Here is an 18,504-nt window from a genome sequence, read left to right as displayed (position 1 = left end):
AAACACTCCCAAAAAGATTCTCAACAAGCTAAACCCTGTTTAGAAAGAATCTGAGGAACCTGTCACTGCAGCAACAAAGGGCTGCAATTGTATGCAAAATCTCCAACACCCTCCTTAGCACCCTGCTAGCTCAAGGACTGTGTGGGGCTTCCGTGCCCTGAACGAGTCCACCCTGGCCACATAATGCAGATGTAATGGTCAAGAAAGCACATAGCGTTATCGAAACTTATCAGATCCACAGCAAAAAGAAAAGCCCACGCTTCTATATTTCTCCTCCTTCTCCATTCACAGAAGGAAGAGACTGAAAACAAGCAGATTTGTGGTTTCCTTTTACAGTTAATGTGAAAAATGGCTATTTGTGAAATACATCACGTATTGTTTCAAGCTACAAACGACTCGCTCCCACAAAGGAAAGACTTTTGACCTCAGCATGCAACCCCAGTTACAAATAACTTCCTATCTACCAGCGGGCCGCGTTCCCCTGGCACTCAGTCACTCCGCAGCACGGCAGCCACCTTTGTTCTAAGGATGGCAAATTCTACTTAGAAATGCTCTGTAGAAGAGTGATGTTGTCCCCTTTTAACACGATCCGGCCTGCAGCAAAGAGAAGGGAAAGAGGGGATTAGAGAGAGCCCAGAACCTGAGAATAATCTCGTGTTTTCAGAAAGTGTTTTGTGTGGTTGAGCAGGGTTTTGCCCATCATGCAGAGTGCAGGCCGCCTGGTATTACACGTTTCAAAGACCAGAACCGGTCTCAGGCAGGGACAGATTCTCCTTCATCCAGCAAAATCAGCAGCTCAAAAATCATCAGGGACAGAGATGTAGCCAGGAATTGCTCACTGAACTTCAACAGCAAGGCTCGTCACACGGTTGGTACGTCTCAGTGCTGCTACCTAGAAGGCTCACCCGGGCAGGTTTCAGACCGCGCGTCACTCGGGTTGCACAGACACACGACACACCCAGCTGTTTCCTTGATTTTGTCTTGGAGTGAATCTCCTCTGCGTCGTCCAGCGCCAAATTCACGTACTCGTCAAAGCCCTAGAAATCGGCAACAGTGGCAATTAGTTCAGCAACAACACGAACCATCGTCAGCTTTGCTGACCCAGGCTGGACAACGAAGACTAATTGTTAGAGAAGCACGATTTCTTTTTTCCCTTGGGCTAGTTTTTCTTGACAAGAAAAAATAGGATTGTGAATGAGGGAAAACAAACTAACGATGTAACGTGGGGTCATGCTGACACTCACGATGATGCAGCCTTCTATCCGCACGTTCACTTGCTCAGCCACACCTGGATCCTCGAGCTCTGCAGAACGAAGGAGGAGAGTAAATTGGAACACAAACACCGCGAGCAGTTTTGTTCTCTCTCGTGTGTTCAGAAATACCCGCTAACCATAGCCGCTAGAGCTCCCAAACACTCCAAGGAGCAACTCTCAGGGGCAGTTTCAATTAACAGTCTGACATTTTAGAGTCTTATATGACTGGGTGAATACTACACGTTTGCTGAAGGACACGTTTCCAGTCACAAGGGAACACTCCTGCACGCCCGGCTGCACGATCCCACTCCCGTTAACACGAGGGGGAAACGCCGGGCTGCGCAGCAGCTCCTTGTACCCACCAGCACGCCGCACAGCTCTCCATTCCCCACAAACCTGCCCCGAGCAACGGGTGGGAGCCGAAAACTCAGCGAGGGAGATCCCCGGACCCTCCCCGCTCCCCCCACCCCCCCCAAATCCCCATCCCCATCCCCTCCCCGTCCTCTCCCCGCGCTACTCACGCTCTGCAGGTAGCGGAAGATGAGGTTCTGGGGCACTGCGTGAAGGGCTCAGCACGGGGACAAGAGCTCCAGGCCCGGGACAAGGCCTCAAGACAAGGCCTCAAACCCTGCAACGAGGCCCCAGGGCCCCGGGACAAGGCCTCAAGGCCCGGGCCGAGACCCCTGAGGCCCGGGCCGCCCCCCACCCGCTCCCCCGTCGCTCCCCAGCCGCAGGAAGGCTACGATGGGCTGCACCATCACCGTCTGCACCTTCTGGTCCTGCCCGCGGTACGCCATGGCTGCCGCCGCCTCGCTGCTCCCGCCGCCCCTGCTGGGCCGCCTCCGGAAGCCCCTGAGGCCGGGCGGGAGCGCGCAAGGGACGCTGGGATGCTGGAGGAGCGTGGCGGGCCGCTCTAGCAGGCCGGGAGGACCGCGTCTCTATGGTCGCAGGCAGGAGTCCCTGCGCCTCTATGGTCGCAGGCAGGAGTCCCTGCGCCAGCTTTATTGGTGAGCAGCGAGGCTGGGGGGGGGAGGGGGGCAAGACAGCCTTAAATAAAATACAAATATAAAAAGTGTTATAAATGGCTGTTATAAATCCAAATAGGATTACAATCAAAGTTTACAATTTATTAAACGAATAGAGGCAAGCAAGCAGCGCTGGGTGCGCCGGGAGTCTCTGCTCCCCCAGGACGCACACCTGTTACTTAAGGCGGCTGGTTTTGATGCTCCCAGGCTAATACATATTCATTACTACTTCGAGAAGAGGCAGGGTTATTAGAATTGGTTTCCGGAATCCGAAACCCCTCCCAGGGGCGCCTGCGTACCAGTCTCTGGTGGTCTCTCGGGGCTTGCTCGGGCTGAATGCTGGTTGTCTTCCTCCCAGGCTTTTGTCCTTCAATTGTCCTTCAGCTCCCCCTTCCTCCTCGTTTGGGAGCCTCTGCGCCGGATTTCAGAAACTCTAGCAACATCCCCTGCAGTAGTCAGCACTTTTCCCTAAAAACCCCTTTGTTCTCTTATCACCTAGACCCGGACCTCGATGTTAACCCTTCAAATCCCTTAGTGACACGAATTGCTGGACCATTCCTTACAAAAGGAAGGATAAAATATGTAGAGGAGCAATGGCACACGCGAAAGCCCAGCGCCGCGGGCAGAGGCAGCGAAGGTTGACGGCAGAACAGTGCTCGGTTTGAACACGGAGAGGGAAAGCGAGGGGAAGGTGGCCGAAGCCGGCCGCAGTCTCTGAGCTCTCCTCCTCCTGATTGTTTTCTCTCAAAGCCATTTCTGTCTGTGTGCGGGCACCCGGAGCCGGCAGAAGTCCCCGTGAAGTCCTTCGGCAGGACGGAGGGCTGCGTGGGCTCCAGTGAGAGAGGGAGTTAGGAGAATCTTATCAAGTAGAGATAGAGCGCTGACGGCATTAAACTAGGATGCTACTTAGTGTCTTTGCTAACTATGGTGCATTGTGCCAATTAACTAAAGCAAGAAGCCTTGGGCCCCTTACCAAGGTCAGTCTCCTAATAAGAGAGCGAGCCTATCTTAAGAAACTGGGAGAAACTGGTCCTGCAGATGGACAAGAGCCAAGGAGCAACTGAGTCTGTGCAAAGACAAGAGGTCAACTAGCGGTGACGAGGAAGAGTCATCAATCTTCATGCCCACGACCTCCCGTGCTGCCCAGCGCTGAATAAACATACCTACTTTACAATCTCACTGATTGTGGAGTCCGTTTTCCGCAAGTCGCCAGCAGCAGTTTCTTCCGCAGAGGTTTTCGCAGAGCCGCTTCAAAGCTTCCCTCGCGGAGCTGGGGCGTCGCAGGGGGTCATCAAAGCACGCACGTACACACACACACACACACACACACACACAGGCGTTGTTGTCCAAACAGAAAGTATTTACAACAAATTCGACAAGCGGTTTTTCTCTGCCAGCAACAAATGCCTGAGGGCCCCTACAGCTTCACAAATCATAGCACAAAGAGCCTAAAGTTCCTCTAAAATTTAGGGAAATGATTCAAAATAGATCTGCTAGGGGAAAACGATCACTGGCGGCAGGGTACACAATACACGCGAGTCTCAGCTCTCCTCCGCAGGGTCAGTGCCCACGCCCAAGTGCGACGCTGATGGCACCCGAACATTTGCTGTAGCAGGCAGCAGAGCCAGCAGCTCAGGGGAGCAATTTTAAAAACCAGGAGGCACTTAAACCAACCCTTAATTGACCCAGTTACTGCAGGAGAGTCCCGACTACTCGCCCTGGAGTCCTACTGTCACCAGCAAAAAGCACCAACCAAAGCTTGGGGGAACTTTGGTACAGCACAAGAGAAGGGAGTGGGGGTAGCGTAGCCGTATCGCAGAGCTGCTGCTTTTCACACCATTTTATCATCCCTGATAATTGAAAGTAAGGCCGGGTGGGCTGACCCCACCACCACCACTCCTGGCAGCATGTTTGGTCCACAACGCTAGAATAATTATTCTGCTCCCTCCCGCCCCTACAGCTTCATCATCTGAAAAGATTACAGTCAAAACAATGGCATACACAAATAAAAGTCAAGAGTTGACATAGTAACTCCGGGATTTGGGTATCAACTGTCCGAGAAATCAGAACACCCAGGCTTCACAATGTGCCCAACATCGAGCTGTGCCAAGGCGGGGGGGAAGGAAGAAGCTTTCCGTTTAAGCCTTCAGAGCATCGCTCCATCACTACGTCAATTCACAGCCACCGCAGCGTGCCGATGGACATCTTTCTGTGCCAAAAGAAACAAGTGCTTTGTCCTCTTGATATCAAAGGTAGCCACCTATAGTTACGGAACCATGCACAAGACCTTAACTCTGACCAGCAGGGAAACTTAGGACAACTGAGTGCAGATCCTGCCAATTTCTACCAGTTCCAACTGTGCTTTAAGTCTCATTGCAAAGCCTCAGTTAGAAAAAGGATCACCTCGGGGTATCCAACAAGAAGAAGAGTTTTTTTTTTTTTTTTTTTTTTTTTTTTAATATACCATAGGACTATGCAGTTCAATCATCAATCATCTTGGAAAGCTCAAGGAGGAGGTCATCCTCATCCTTCCCTGGGTCCAAGTCGAGCTCGGCTTCCAGTATGCCGTCTGAGAGTTCCCAAAGTAGCGTCTCTAAATCCTCGTCTACAGATACGGGCGCGTTGCCTGTGGAACTCAGCCGGCGTGTCCTTGCTTCTTCTAGCTGGGAAGAAGCTGAAGTCGAGCTTGAGAACTCCATTGGCTCCACAGATTCTGCCTGGCTTCCAAGATGTGCTTCAGGTCTTGGCAGAGCAAGGAAGAGAACAATCAGTATATGCCATTTCTTAACGGGAAATCCCTTTTCTGCAAACCGGCTCTTAAAACCGTAGCCAACCCCTCCTGCACTTCAATCTTACCCAGGGATTGTTATTCAATTAACCCAGGGCTACATTTAGAGCCCAATATATTAGCAGGTACATTTTTCAGTTTGGGGGTTTCTCTGTGAAGCCAGAGCACCTGGAGTCTAGCAAAGATGGTTCAATTGTTGTAGCAAGAGGCACTTTGCCACCTTGCTTAATTTTCCTGTAAAAATGGTAAGAAGTCTCCATCTGCAAATATCTGTTTGCTAAGTTAGTCATTTTTCCCACGGCACACTCAGCAGAGTTTGCTCCCCACTACAGGAAGCTGATCTGCAGCCATCACTTCCCTCTGCTCTCCCTGCACTCTTGTCACCTTGTATGTTTGTTCGGGTGGCATTCTTGAGGACCAAAAGGCAGAGGACACTACTCATCATTTATCACCTCACGAGGAAGTAGGAGAACTTCACCTCATCCTCATTTAGGTATTCAGACAGAGCAAGAAGTCACTGGAAAGCTGTACCGACTTGCAGCATTTAAAGAAAGTAAGTCTAATTAAGCATTCCTGCTAGCTGCTAGAAAGTCATTTCACGTGACTTATTCCTCTGATGGATTTGGGCTTTAATTATCTCAGAACCCTCCTTTTTTCCCCACGTGTGACAGAACTTATGTTTCACTGGGGATATACACCGATTGAGAAAAAGAACAAGTTGTGGTCATCACCTGTTTTGGGGATTTTCTTCAAGTCTGGTGGCTGGGACGTGCTCCAGCGTGGCTGGAACAGCCTAGAAAGCAGCAAAACAGTATTTAGGACTCATGGGTAAAAGATTCCTTACTAGCTTTTTCCTCCATGCTGCTTCTCCTCTGGCATTGCGGAGCCTTAGCCAAAATACAAAACCAAGGTGCTCCTGAAGAAAGTTAATATTCACTTGGAGGTTACTAATGATCTTGTGTCTTTTAAGAACACAGCATTAATGGACAAAATCCTCCACACCAGAGAAATCACAGAATCACAGAGGACTAAGTAAATAGTGCCATTAATCTAATAAATATGGAAGGGTACTACAAGAATTCTGTAGGCAGCTACTGGATTTAAAAGGAAACAGAAAGCCTGTAGAACTTTTGAGTTTTCCATCTTTTCTCCTAGAGGAGGGTGTAAATTTTACAAGGGATCCATTTCTGCATTAGCCCCTGTCCTTACCATAGCTGCTTTTTTGGCTGGAGGTCCCATTGTGTCAGCGTCAGAGGCAGTCCGTGGCTTCACAGCTGCTACAGCAGAGGGAAAACTGCCAGGTGCCTTACGTTTCAGTGCCTTCTTCTTGGGGGAAGCGACTTTCCCATCCCAAGGCTTCGCAAACATGTTAAAGTTGGCTAGAGTAAAAGGAAGAGAGAAGTGATACAGTCTTGCTCTGCCTCATGAAAAATCCACGTTCTCTTCCTCATTTCCACGGCCCGTCTACACAGTTAACTGTATTTGGCCAGCAGAAGTACACTGCCATTGCCTGGATTCTCAGCAATATCTTCCACATAGTAAACTCCGTCTACCAACAATCCATACAAAGGAACAAAGGAACTGAATAGCTACAGTAAATCATAATCCAGGACGAGGGAAACTCAGACACAGAGCGATCCCAAGTGCAAGCAATACTCTAAGACGTTGTATGAAGTCTAGTAAGATTCACAAATGTTGACAGCTTTTGTATTTAAAGTCTTGCTCCCTCTAGGAAAGGAAAAGCAGCAGGTATAGTAAGACAAGAGAGTGTATGCAACTGTTGTACCAGCTTCCTCTCCCCTGCAGTGATGTCCCACAAAATCTATTAAGTTGTTCTACAAAATCCAAATTTGTAGAGTCATATTCTAGTCTCCCATTCCTGACCTAACATCTGGCTGGCAGGAGAAGAAACGAAAGAAGGCTGGGTACTTGTTTTCTTTGTGTGTTTATTTCCTCGTGTCCCATGAGACAGAGAGAAAGGCTACAATGTGCAGTGCATGCAGCCTTTAAGCCCTCCTTATCTCCCTCACACAATCTCATTTTACAAAGTTGATATAATCTTAACAACGAGGCCTTTGATCCTCTGTCATTTTTGACAGAAACTGGCCCCCCACATTAAGACGCTGATGCATGCTTTACAAACACATACACGTGTCAAGTTAAGCAACACATGCCAAAGAGGAAGGTGAACTTGAACTCAACGCAGGGAGGACTTCATACCGTAAACAGATGGCAGAAAAAAACAGAATACCAAAATTAGACTAAAAAGCCCCTCAATGTGTTAATTTTCTAGTGGGAAATACAGAATACCATCACGTAATTAACGAAAACAGACATGGTTGCATGTTCTGGCCCTTCTTTGCCTTTGAACTTTGTAGCCTTAAACTCTTTTATCCTCTGCATTGAAGGAAAAAGCAAAGCAGATCCTGAGCAAACGGAACTTGCTCAATATGGGAAGCACCTCACCGGGGCAGGTATTAAAGCATCTTATTACCTGATAGCTTTGTGTTCCATAACGATTTCTGCCCGGCTGGGGCAGGTCCAGGTTGTGCTGGGGGAGCTGGCACATTTCCTCCACTCTGCTGCATCCGCAGAGCTTTCTCGCGCTTTATTTCTTCCAGGGTTTTAACACGCACTTCTCCTTCTGGCTTGGCTTTACCTGCCGGCTCCTTCGACTGCACTTTGCTGGGCCCGGAAAGAGTGAGCACGCTCTGCTTCTTGGGCTCACCCTCAATTTTTGCCCCTGCGCTGGGATCTTTGGTTTTACCATGCCATTCAGCCTGGGCTTTGGCTTGACATTCTCGTCTCTGAAGAGCTCTCTCACGACGGATTTCCTCCAGTGTTTTCACATGGATCTCTCCCTTTGGCTTAGCAGCCTTCCCTGTCATCATCAAGAAATGAGAAGCACCAACATTTAAAGAGAGTCCAACAATAGTTTAAGTCTCCAAAATTTGTCACAGTACTAAGGAAAACTAAGCCTGAGCGTTCCCAATAACGCATCTTAGGACAATAGCCTAACATTCTCCTCCTCCTCTGAGCCACTTGTTGTATTTTGAAGACCAGCCCTATCCAGAGAGAGTTGCTACACAGAAATGCTAGTTTACTTGATTACTTTTTCAGACTGCATTTCAAATTCCTGCTCCCGGCAGTGGCTCTATTCTAATTGTATATGATGGTTCACAGAAGCAGCTTAAAACCTTGACAAGGCACAAGCGGAAAATAAACACACACCTAGAGGCAGATTTCTGATAGTGGCTGTCAGAAGAGCTTCAGCACTCAAGCAAGAGGAATCAGTTCTTTGTTTTCATTTGAATTCCTTTTTAGGGCTGTATGAAAACGGTCTAAGTTCACGGAAAGGAAGAAGGAGAAAGTATATTTAATAGCCAGTTGTTACCTTTCGCAGCACTAGTCCGTTGAGAAGGTAATCCTAGCCTCTCCTTCACAGACTTGGGAACTTGAACTGCAAAACAGAAAAAGACCAAATTAGGGAGGCTGCATAAACGTCAACTTTGTGTTCACATTCGAAAACAAGGCAGGAAAGGTAACTTTGAATCCCGGTGATTAAGACCTCAGCCAACATGCAAAAAGAAACATCGCAGGAAAAGGACAAACAGAAAGCCTAAATACAAAACCCGTGAATCACATCCAGATGCCTGTTTAGTAGCTGTACCTCTCTTTGGTGCTTTGTCAGCATTTCCCGGAACCTCCACCTTCTTCCCCAGCCTTTCAGCAAGGCTGCGCTTCACCGGAAGGGCGCTTACATCAGCTTCAGACAGAGAAAACAAGGAATATTTTAAGAACATTTCTTTGCAGGAAGATTTGAGAACAGTCAACCACAAGCTTCTATTTTTCAAGCATATTTTCATAAAATTGCCTTTCAGCTGCTAAATGGTTTTTTTGCCATTTCTGCAGTCAACACAGATCTCCACTGCAATGCATTTTCCTCTCATACGTCAAAAATACTCTTCAATGCAGTCATATAGAGAAGGCGGCACCTAAATAACAGCTCATAAAAAGTTCTTACCCACGGAGGCTTTCCGTTTTCCTTGTTTCTCAGCAAGATCTAGTCGAACCACAGGTTCCTCCCCTAAAACAAAAGTAAAATTTTTCTATTTCATAGAAACCAGTAGCCAATAGAAATAGTATACTGTTAGCCCATGTCCAAAAAAAACCCAGCAAGGCACTGTTTTGACAGCTAAACCACACAAACTCACATTTCAACTATAATTAACTTAGAAAAAGTATCCATAGTCTCAGTGTTTGCCTCAAATTCCAGCTGAATGTAGTCGAGAATGAATCTGAGTCTGCTTGACAGCTATACTTTGTGCAGAACAGAGCTGCATAAGCAAGCAGAATATTATTAGGTACAAATGCTGAGAAATATTCCTTTCTAAGGTGAATGTCTATGAGTAGAAGTACTTCTTCACTTCTTTCCCTTTCAAAGGAATTTGCACAACTCTAAACAATATAATTTATACACAGACTCCTATCGCACTACTGTCCACACGTGCCACTGTCAGCCTCTTTAAAGCTTCAGAAATTGCTTCTTACATAGCACTGTCCTCTAGAGCTCTTTCTTCTCGTTACTCTCCTGTTTTTCAGTTATCCCCCTATTTGCATACTGACACATTTTTTTCTTTCTCCTGCTACTGCACTTAACCTGAGCACCAAAGCTTTCCAGTACAACCAGGGACTTTCAGCATAAAAGCATGTTTTGAACAGAAGGCGGCAGCACCAGGAGGCTAACAGGGGTGAATTGCCTTCCTTCTTGCTTAACCTTCCAGTTTAGGAGTAATGAAATCAAAACAAAAGCATGAATTATTACCTTCCTCTGTAGACAGTGTCACAGTTCTCACCACTGTCCGGACATTTTCCTTTTCCGGAGCAGGAAAAATCATAGAATCGACGGGAGGAAGAGAAGATCTTGAAGGACCTTCTGCTCAGAGCAAGCAAAACATAAGGAAGTTTACCAAACAGAAAAAACTATCACGAAGAACAAAAAACTTTAATTATTCATTACTGTCAAACATACAGTGACCAGAGCATGCAAATAAGAGAGGTGACTAATTTGCCTCTGGTTGCCCTTGGAATTCCCATCTAGAATACCAGCTGGCTGAGAATCAGGTTGCTCGATGCCCCCAGCTAAACATGGAAGTCTATCCCTCAAGCAGCTCCCAGCCACCATCACCTGCCATTCTGAAGCCAATCAAATTTCACTTCTTTGGCAAAATAGTTGGATTCACCAAAGCATAGCCAGCTACCCGGTATTACTGGAAGAGTTTTTTTTTGAAAGAAAAATCATCACACAGGATGAAGGTGAACCGGGTAAGGAAGCAGGGAATATTAACTCACCACCGTGTCTCTTAGTTTTTTCCTTCATTTTCTGCAATTTGATTTCTTCAAGTGTTTTTATTCCAAAATTCAGACCGTCCTCTGAAAACAGAAAACAGTTAATGAGACTAAGGCTTAGAGGCACTCACTGAGGACCACAGATCCTCAGGCTTCTTAGTGCTCAGGAACTTTCAGAAGTATTTAGAATAAAGCCTGTCAACACTCCTCACAAGTGAAACAACCATAGAATCAATGGCATTTTGCCCCTCCTTTCACCCTTCAGGGTAAAAACTGTAGTTTTAATTTTAATCCATTTACGTGATATTAGATCCCTCTATCGTTAGATATGGCTTTCAACAGTGGTTGCCAGGCTGCACGTGCAGCCATTTAAACTCCATGCTGTGACCCTGTTTTGTTCTCCAAAAGGAAAGAAAAGGAGTTCAACTTTCTGACCCAATGGGCACATGATGGTATCAGGGAGAAATGAGATCATGGAAATAACCGAGTCCATTCAGCACCCCTACATTCTGTTGTGTTTTTACGCCACATTGCTTTTGAGTTAATTGTCAAGTTCTCCTTCCGATTTATCCTACTACAGGTGCTGGAATACCTTGTTTAGCAGTAGTAGCACTGGCTTTCCGAGTGGAAATCATCCGTAATCCATTTTGGCCTTCCTCAGCTGGTTGCTGGACGGGAGTTTTAGTTTCTTCTCCTTCCGCAGAAAGCTGGTCTGAAGGGGAAAAATCTATTCAGTTATGCATAGGCCAGATTGTTCGTGATTATGTAGCTCATGCAATGACACTTCAGTCCATGGTTCCTATAAAAAAGTTGTTTTTTTTTTTTTTTTTTTAATACAGCTACACTGACCTGATGAACTCGTAAGTAGACTACCCTAGGACAAAACATCTAGGACTCTAGATTCTCTCTGCAGCTTTAACTACTACACAACATATTACTCTTCAGACAAAAAAAAAGGAATTTCCTTCCTAGTTTCACATAGAGCTTTACACAACAGACCAGCTAAAGCCAAGAGTGGTTCTAAGCTTTCCTCCAACATTTCAGGTTCTGTCCACTGACTGCCAGACAAAGCCACCAGTGACCTGAGCGGACTGCCTGCCCTATCGCTAGTCAGACCTCAGGTCATCTGTGATTTAGACATTCATTTACAGCACAAATTCCTTCCAAGAACCAAAGACTTACACAATCATTTACAGCACAAATTCCTTCCAAGAACCAAAGACTTACACAATCATTTACAGCACAAATTCCTTCCAAGAACCAAACCATGCTCACCATCATCATCTTCATCATCATCTGCAGCATTGATTACAACTGGAGGGTGTGTAGGGCTTGGGACATTTTCCGAGTTTTCCACTTTCATCACCCGCCTTAGCTATGGAGAGGGATTGGACTGGACAGAAAGTTTGTTTTGCTGCAGTGACATCTGAGCCACTTTCAAATCATCGTCCGCGGACTCAGGCGGACTTGGCAGTGTAGCTAGAGGAAGAGGAGGATCATCAGTAATATGGCAGTTTAAAACTTTGACCACAATGCACGAAGATGGTAGCTAAGGCAGATAACCTGCACAGGCAATGAATGCAGCATCTCCTTTTGCCCATCCCGCCACTGTTTACACCGTGAACAATGACTTGCCTTCAAACAACAACACATCTCCCTACCACCCAGCAGAAGACGAAACAACAGAAAGCAAACTGCAAGGCAAATATCACACAAAGCAGAGAGAAGCTGAGCATGAAAGCAGAAAACAAATACCAGCAGTACAGCAGCAGTACACTCGGTTTAGCTGACCACCTAGGACTGCAGACCTTTTCCTGCACTCACAAATGAACGGTTACCTGATGTCTCCTACACTATTGGCACCCACTAAGTAATATGCAAAATTAATTCTTCAATACTTAAAGAAAAAGGACCTAAACTCACTCTTGCTTGGTGGTAAGAAGACGCCATCGATGTAACGTCCCTTTGCGTGATGAAAAGCACAGTTGGCTTTCTGACAGCCCACTGGCTGCTTCTCCCAGTAGCAGGGAATCTCAGCGCGCTTTTTCTGAAGACAGAAAGAAAGACAAGCTCGTGATAACATGCACCTAAGGTTTGCAAAGAGATGCACAGTTCCAGGTCACGACAGCGATAGGGCTGTCACAATACAGTGCTGAAACATCATTCCAAAGGTCAGTTTATCACGGAAGTATAGTATTTCCGGGCATATTCACAAAGTTTGCAGAAGCTGTAACCACTATGCACGTTTAGCCTTGTCATCATTCAGTTTGAGAAGACAGGCACTCTCAGACATCAGTTTAGGGTGGGTTAAACTAATACACCTAGGATTATACTAGGATTATTCAGAGGGAAAAAGAACATCTTAAATTGCCTACGTTAACTCTATCCAGAACTACTTCTCGGAGACTTCGTTCTTCTCCACCTTTAACTTTCCCCACTGCTTCCTAGCCCAGGCAGCTAGAACAGCATTATCTGAAGGACTCCGGGACACAAGAGACCTGATAGATCATTATCAAGCCTGCTCTCAGGAGGCTAGTACAGCCTGTTTATTACCCCCCTGCTCCAGCAGGTTTTAGCAGTCTAGTTAGCGGTTATTCTGCATCTGTTGAGAAAATACTGTCGGCGTCTAATAAAAGAAAATCTTGCTAAGACATACCTAAGGCATTGATTTTATTTCCCTCTCCTTCCTCCCACCCCCTCCCCTGCTAACAGAAACCAGTGTAATTCCAAAGCAAAGGACTCTGTCCTGCAAAAGCACAATCAGCACACCTACAGCACTGAAAAATGCTTTTGTTGATTTATTTTGAGAACACATCTTTAGGCACTCACATCGATTTCCATGTGTCTGAATCGGCAGACATTCCTGAAACAACGACCCTCCTGCCACAGCGTGCAGACTGTCTCGTTCCCCAGAGCAGCTTCACAGTGGCGGAAGGAACAGTTGTCTCCCTGTAACCAAAAGGAAACCAACAAGGAAAATATAGTACAGCCTCAAAAACGTCCATGCTACTGCCTCAGGTTGCCACGATTGAATTCAGAATCTATCTGGTTATCACGTTAACCAAAGACCAGTGTGCCTCCTCCTCCTACTCTACCCCTTCCTGAAAAAAATGAAAAAAAACAAAAAAAAAAAAAACAACAAAAAAACAAAGCAAAGCAAAGCAAAAGAAACCCAGCCATACCTTGGTACAGGTAGAATAGAAATAGAAGTAGCAATCGTCTCCTTGTTTAGACATGCCGACAAGTTCTGATAACAAGCTCGGGTTCTCTCCACAGGGACTTCCTCTGCTCTTGGAGAGAGCTGTCTTCACCCTTGCTTGGGCTGAAAGTCTTCCACTGGCTTGTGATCAGTGAAATCTTCTTTTTAAAAGTAACCCTAAAGAAAGTACCAACAAGTGAAAAATAATGAGTAACAAGCATTTTTCCAGCTTTCTTCTGTTCATCAAATTAGTCTCTTGAGGAGAGCAATGCCTTGAAATCAGCTGTTACGGGAACTAACACAATATTAAACTAAAGTTCTGTAAAGCTGCCAGGAGCTTTGTCAGCAAGTGTTCTCTTCCACGTCCTCAATAATATGCCTTGGAGCACATCCGGAAGCCTGAAAATGGAGTCACTTCTTCAAAAACCACCTGATCATACATGCAAGGCAATGATCAACTATGGCTACGAGTAACTTCTACAGAACGCAGTATGACGCATTAAATAGCACGTTCCAGTCACTGTGGGTCTTCGAGTTCACCTACCTGGACAACCTCAGCAAAGTTATCGATCTTCAAAGACTTCCAGTTAACTTCTCCTGGAGGCCGAACCAACACTGAATCCGTGAATTAATGATAAAGGGGTAGGAAGAATTTGCCTCCTCACTTTGCCAAGGGAGCCTCTCATCCACAATTCAAACATAGGATGTGCTTTTAAACAGCTTATAACTAATGGAGGAAGCAAGTCCATCTGAACACTCTCTCAGACTGGAGACAGCCAGGGTTAGTTAGCTCTTCAAAAAATAAAAACCAAAAAAAAAAAACACAAAACAAAACGAAAACAAAAAAACCCAGTGCATTTAGAGATGAACTCGTGATTCAAAGTGGCTGCAAAAATGAGGCTCCATCTTCCACAGCCAGAAAATTTGACTTTTTTTTTTTTTTTTTAATTCAAAATTCAGTATGTTCCAATCTCTGGTCTTCAAGATTTCTTCACCTATTAAGAAAACACTAAAACCTTTCCCCGTCTTTATTACCTGTACAGCAAAAAACACACCAGTGCACAGAAATACACAAATGTGCATACGCATACACACATATGTGTTTAGACACACACACGAGGAGTGAGTGATAGAAAGTTAGCGAGAGCGACAGTGGAAATCAGAAGTTTTGCCTTTTTGACACAGAGAGCGCGTAAAAACTCTCTCATTTTGAGGGAACTAGAAAAAAATGGAGGATCTACCAAATATTTTGATGAGTATGCCTTCGAGGCCAATGCTTTATACCATGAGTGATCTGGGGGCCAGCACACAAATATGCATACGTATGTATCACACAGTATCACGGATTTCTAGGTTGGAAGAGACCTCAAGATCATCGAGTCCAACCTCCGACCTAACACTAAGTACTCCACTAAACCATATCGCTAAGCTCTACATCTAAACGTCTTTTAAAGACCTCCAGGGATGGTGACTCCACCACCTCCCTGGGCAGCCCGTTCCAATGCTTAATAACCCTTTCGGTAAAGAAGTACTTCCTAACATCCAACCTAAAACTCCCCTGTCACAACTTTTGCCCATTCCCCCTCGTCCTGTCACCAGGCACGTAGGAGAACAGACCAACCCCCACCTCTTTACAGCCTCCTTTAAGGTAACTGTAGAGAGCGATGAGGTCGCCCCTGAGCCTCCTCTTCTCCAGGCTGAACAAGCCCAGCTCCCTCAGCCGCTCCTCGTAAGACTTGTTCTCCAGACCCCTCACCAGCTTGGTCGCCCTTCTCTGGACTCGCTCGAGCACGTCCATGTCCTTCCTGTAGCGAGGGGCCCAAAACTGAACACAGTACTCAAGGTGCGGCCTCACCAGAGCCGAGTACAGGGGCACAATCACTTCCCTAGACCTGCTGGCCACACTGCTTCTTATACAGGCCAGGATGCTGTTGGCCTTCTTGGCCACCTGGGCACACTGCTGGCTCATATTCAGCCGACTGTCAACCAACACTCCCAGGTCCTTCTCGGCCAGGCAGCTTTCCAGCCACTCATCTCCCAGCCTGTAGCTCTGCTTGGGGTTGTTGCGCCCCAGGTGCAGGACCCGGCACTTGGCCTTGTTGATCTTCATACAGTTGACCTCAGCCCATCGCTCCAGCCTATCCAGATCAAATATGTACATGCATACAGGATAAACATATCTATACACACAAGCGTGCACAGTATATGTCGTATGGTATCCATATCGAGAACAACTCGTAGCCCTGATCAGACACGTAGACTTGCAATCAATTAACAGCAGGAAGACAGCAGATCAAGGATACAGCAAGCTTTGAGAGGCAGGGCAATGCTCACTTTGCCAGTGGCATGGCTGCATGATACCAAGAATTTTGAATTAGTTTGATTTTTTGGAAGCAATTTGTTTTCTTTCTGCGCTGTAGCAAATACCACAGGTTTGCCATCACGTGCTGTTCCCTAATCCATATATCCATCATCATCCATTGCTGCAAGATCATGAAAGGTTAGAAAAGATGACTTAGGTCCAATTTAACAGCCAATGATTTTTCAATGACCAGAGCTGCAACAGATTTTATTTAGCCACAAGCAGGTTTTTTTTTTCTGATGTGAAGTCAGATATTTTGATTTTTTTTTTAAGACACTAAATGTCATAAAACCTGCAACCAGACCAGATAAAGTTCAAATTAGAGTGATTCTGAAGCCTTTCATTAAAATGCTGCACATTTCTGTGCAAATTATTTCGGACTCTTCTGGACAAAAGCGGATGAAATAGTTCTTACAAATTAATAATAAAAGGTTGGAACCTTTTACTCACACAAACACTAGTGAATTTTCCAGGAAGTATTATTTTGGCAGGGAATTTTCCCAAATCTAAAGTAAAGAGGGGAAAAGTTGGGTTCCCGTATTAGTTGTTGGTTTTGACTGCTTGACAAAGGGAATAAAAACAGTAGTTAAGTGCAAGGTTTCCTTCTCTTCTTTAGTATTGAGAGGAATCGTCACTTCTGACCTTTAGCACCTTCAGAAACACACTTAGTGCCATGCAGATTCCTCTGCATCTACTTCTAAAAATTACTGGTGCTCCTTAGCATGGAAGTTGGACTTGAAATCTTTTCCAGACTGAGCTCTTTTGAATGCCCAAGGAGCTCATCATTTTGCTTGTTGCCTTCCATTTTCCTGAACAGACCCAGAACGCTGTTCAGGATATGAATGGATCTGGTCTAAGGAATGGGAAGAAAGCAAAAACCAAGGATACCTCACAGCCCTAAATGCCATAAAAAGCAGTCTCATTTTAAAAAAGATCTCCAAAGCTTTTTTTTTTTTTTTTAAACTGACATCTGCCAATATGGCGATCCAAGTGCTGAACAGAAACCAACTGAACTAGCCCCTGAAAGCCTGAATAAAAATGAGTAACTCTGGTGCACTCAGCAGGTCTGTAATAGAAGTTGGCAAGATTTTTAGATTTCTTTTTTCTCCAGGGTGCTAGTAAAGTTTTTGCGTTACGAGATTTTGAACTCTTTTTGTACAAAAGAATTACAGATGCACTACAGTCACGGTAGCTGGGGGTCTGGAAATACATGCCAACAAGTGTCATAAACTTTGCCTTTGCTGAAGGAAGATAACTAGTCCAAAGAAAACCTGCCTAGTTTGTTTTACAGGCTTGTCTTTCTCAGTACGGAACAAACTGACCTCCCTGGTCTAACTTTCCAGTTGGCTATTCTGCCTTTGTCCTGGAGAGAAGAGCAAGAAGGGAACAAAATATTTTTGCACTCCAAAAAATGCATTAGGGAAGGATTATCACACCTACCTAAGGGTAATTTCTTGTTTGTTTATAAAGCGCAAAGTCTTTCTCTTGGACAGTCTCTGTTGCTGGCCTGTTTTGTGCCTTCCATTTATAATAAAGGTATTAAAGATGCTTACCCCGTTTTGGTGGTTTTTTATTTTTAGAACAGTGTAAGCGGACAGTCGGATGACAAGCAAGAAAGAACAGCATAAACTCCTTGTTGTGACCCTGCTTTTTAATCACCCAGCATCAGCCTTGCTGCAAAACAGTCTCCGCTGATTTACCTGCTTGTTAAAGCACCCCACAGGCTGCAAGTGTTGTGTGCTAGGTGTCAAATTATATTTAACGGTGCATAGGTAAACCATTCATCTTCCCATGGTCAAAGCACAGAACAGCCTCCTGCTAACACAGCTCATCCTTGCTGTAACTGCTTTTAAACCTATTTGTTGGTAAGAAAAGAGCTCAGTACACCACCTTCACAGGGCAAAAATTCACATGGAAGAGCAGAAAAAACCAGAAGTGCTTCCTGAACTTCACGTTACCAACAGCACCATCGGATTTAGATCCTTGCCTGGCATCCAGGATGCACGGCCTGCAAGCACTGCTGCGATGTGGAAGTGCCAAGGCAGGTTTTTGGCCTGCCCTAAAACACTTTTTTTTTTTTTTTCTTTTACAAACAATACAAAGAGTGTGCCAGGTATGCTGTAATGCCCGTGTGCCAGGTCAATAGAGGATATCCAAACAACAGAGGCGCTTCTCCTAATTTCTGGCGTGAAAACACTTTCACAGCATTCTTTTCACGAAGAAACCCCTCTCTATCTTCTCCAATGCTCCAGGACCTGCTGCAGCTGCAGCGGCTGCGCTGGTACCAGCCGCATCTTTGACAAATCTTTTCAACGGTTCTGCTTTACCTCGGCACAGTTGAGGTCACTCCTCTTCCTCTTCCAGCCGAGGAAGCAGCTTGCGGGCTCTGCCACACGGTCGGTGCAGAAGCGAAAGCTGGGAACACAGCAGTCAAACTCTCACTGCTAACGAAGCCACCAGGGCAGAGGGCTGACACAGACCCACCAGAGGCGAACCGTACCCGCTCTCCCTCCCGGCTGCGAGGCTCG

At 45.8% G+C, this 18,504-nt stretch overlaps 2 protein-coding genes and 1 long non-coding RNA gene across 4 annotated transcripts; all 3 read right to left on the bottom strand.

Moving 5' to 3' along the window:
• Nucleotides 1-5,793: 5,793 nt before the first annotated feature.
• Nucleotides 5,794-8,869, bottom strand: LOC310891747 (zinc finger CCCH domain-containing protein 11A-like; the record flags this gene model as incomplete). Its single annotated transcript, XM_083853983.1, has 5 exons — nt 5,794-5,859; nt 6,276-6,445; nt 7,561-7,947; nt 8,461-8,526; nt 8,737-8,869. 5 exons carry the CDS (start codon nt 8,867-8,869, stop codon nt 5,794-5,796), a joined length of 822 nt encoding a protein of 273 aa, XP_083710109.1.
• Nucleotides 8,870-9,008: 139 nt separating this feature from the next.
• Nucleotides 9,009-11,052, bottom strand: LOC310891759. The gene is made up of 4 exons (XR_014577707.1): nt 11,008-11,052; nt 10,419-10,499; nt 9,892-10,002; nt 9,009-9,153 (listed from the first exon to the last, which is right to left on the bottom strand). It is a non-coding gene; the product is annotated as an uncharacterized lncRNA (long non-coding RNA).
• Nucleotides 11,053-11,564: 512 nt separating this feature from the next.
• On the bottom strand, nt 11,565-13,757 carry LOC310891758 (zinc finger CCCH domain-containing protein 11A-like). 2 transcript variants are annotated; one of them, XR_014577706.1, is made up of 3 exons: nt 13,245-13,529; nt 12,339-12,462; nt 11,565-11,894 (listed from the first exon to the last, which is right to left on the bottom strand). XR_014577706.1 is itself a non-coding variant. In XM_083853990.1 (3 exons), the coding sequence occupies exons 1-3, from the start codon at nt 13,649-13,651 to the stop codon at nt 11,791-11,793; spliced, it is 282 nt and encodes a 93-aa protein (XP_083710116.1). In that variant the 5' UTR covers nt 13,652-13,757; the 3' UTR covers nt 11,565-11,790. The 2 variants fall into 2 exon arrangements, 1 of the variants encoding a protein (XP_083710116.1); XM_083853990.1 differs by lacking the exon at nt 13,245-13,529 and adding an exon at nt 13,598-13,757.
• Nucleotides 13,758-18,504: the final 4,747 nt, after the last annotated feature.

This window comes from Anser anser (assembly GCF_964211835.1).
Source record: "Anser anser genome assembly, contig: HAP1_SCAFFOLD_90, whole genome shotgun sequence".
Lineage (NCBI taxonomy): Eukaryota > Metazoa > Chordata > Aves > Anseriformes > Anatidae > Anser > Anser anser.
The sequence above is the reverse complement of the archived record's forward strand: the minus strand, read 5'-3'. Positions and strand labels throughout refer to the sequence as shown.

Coding starts and splice junctions, on each gene's coding strand:
- LOC310891758 (XM_083853990.1), bottom strand. CDS start 13,651: ATGTCTAAACAAGGAGACGATTGCTACTTCTATTTCTATTCTACCTGT. Junction 12,463..13,597: donor TCTATTCTACCTGTACCAAG/GTATGGCTGGGT, acceptor TTCTGTCTTCAG/AAAAAGCGCGCTGAGATTCC. Junction 11,895..12,338: donor CTTCTTACCACCAAGCAAGA/GTGAGTTTAGGT, acceptor CTCTTCCTCTAG/CTACACTGCCAAGTCCGCCT.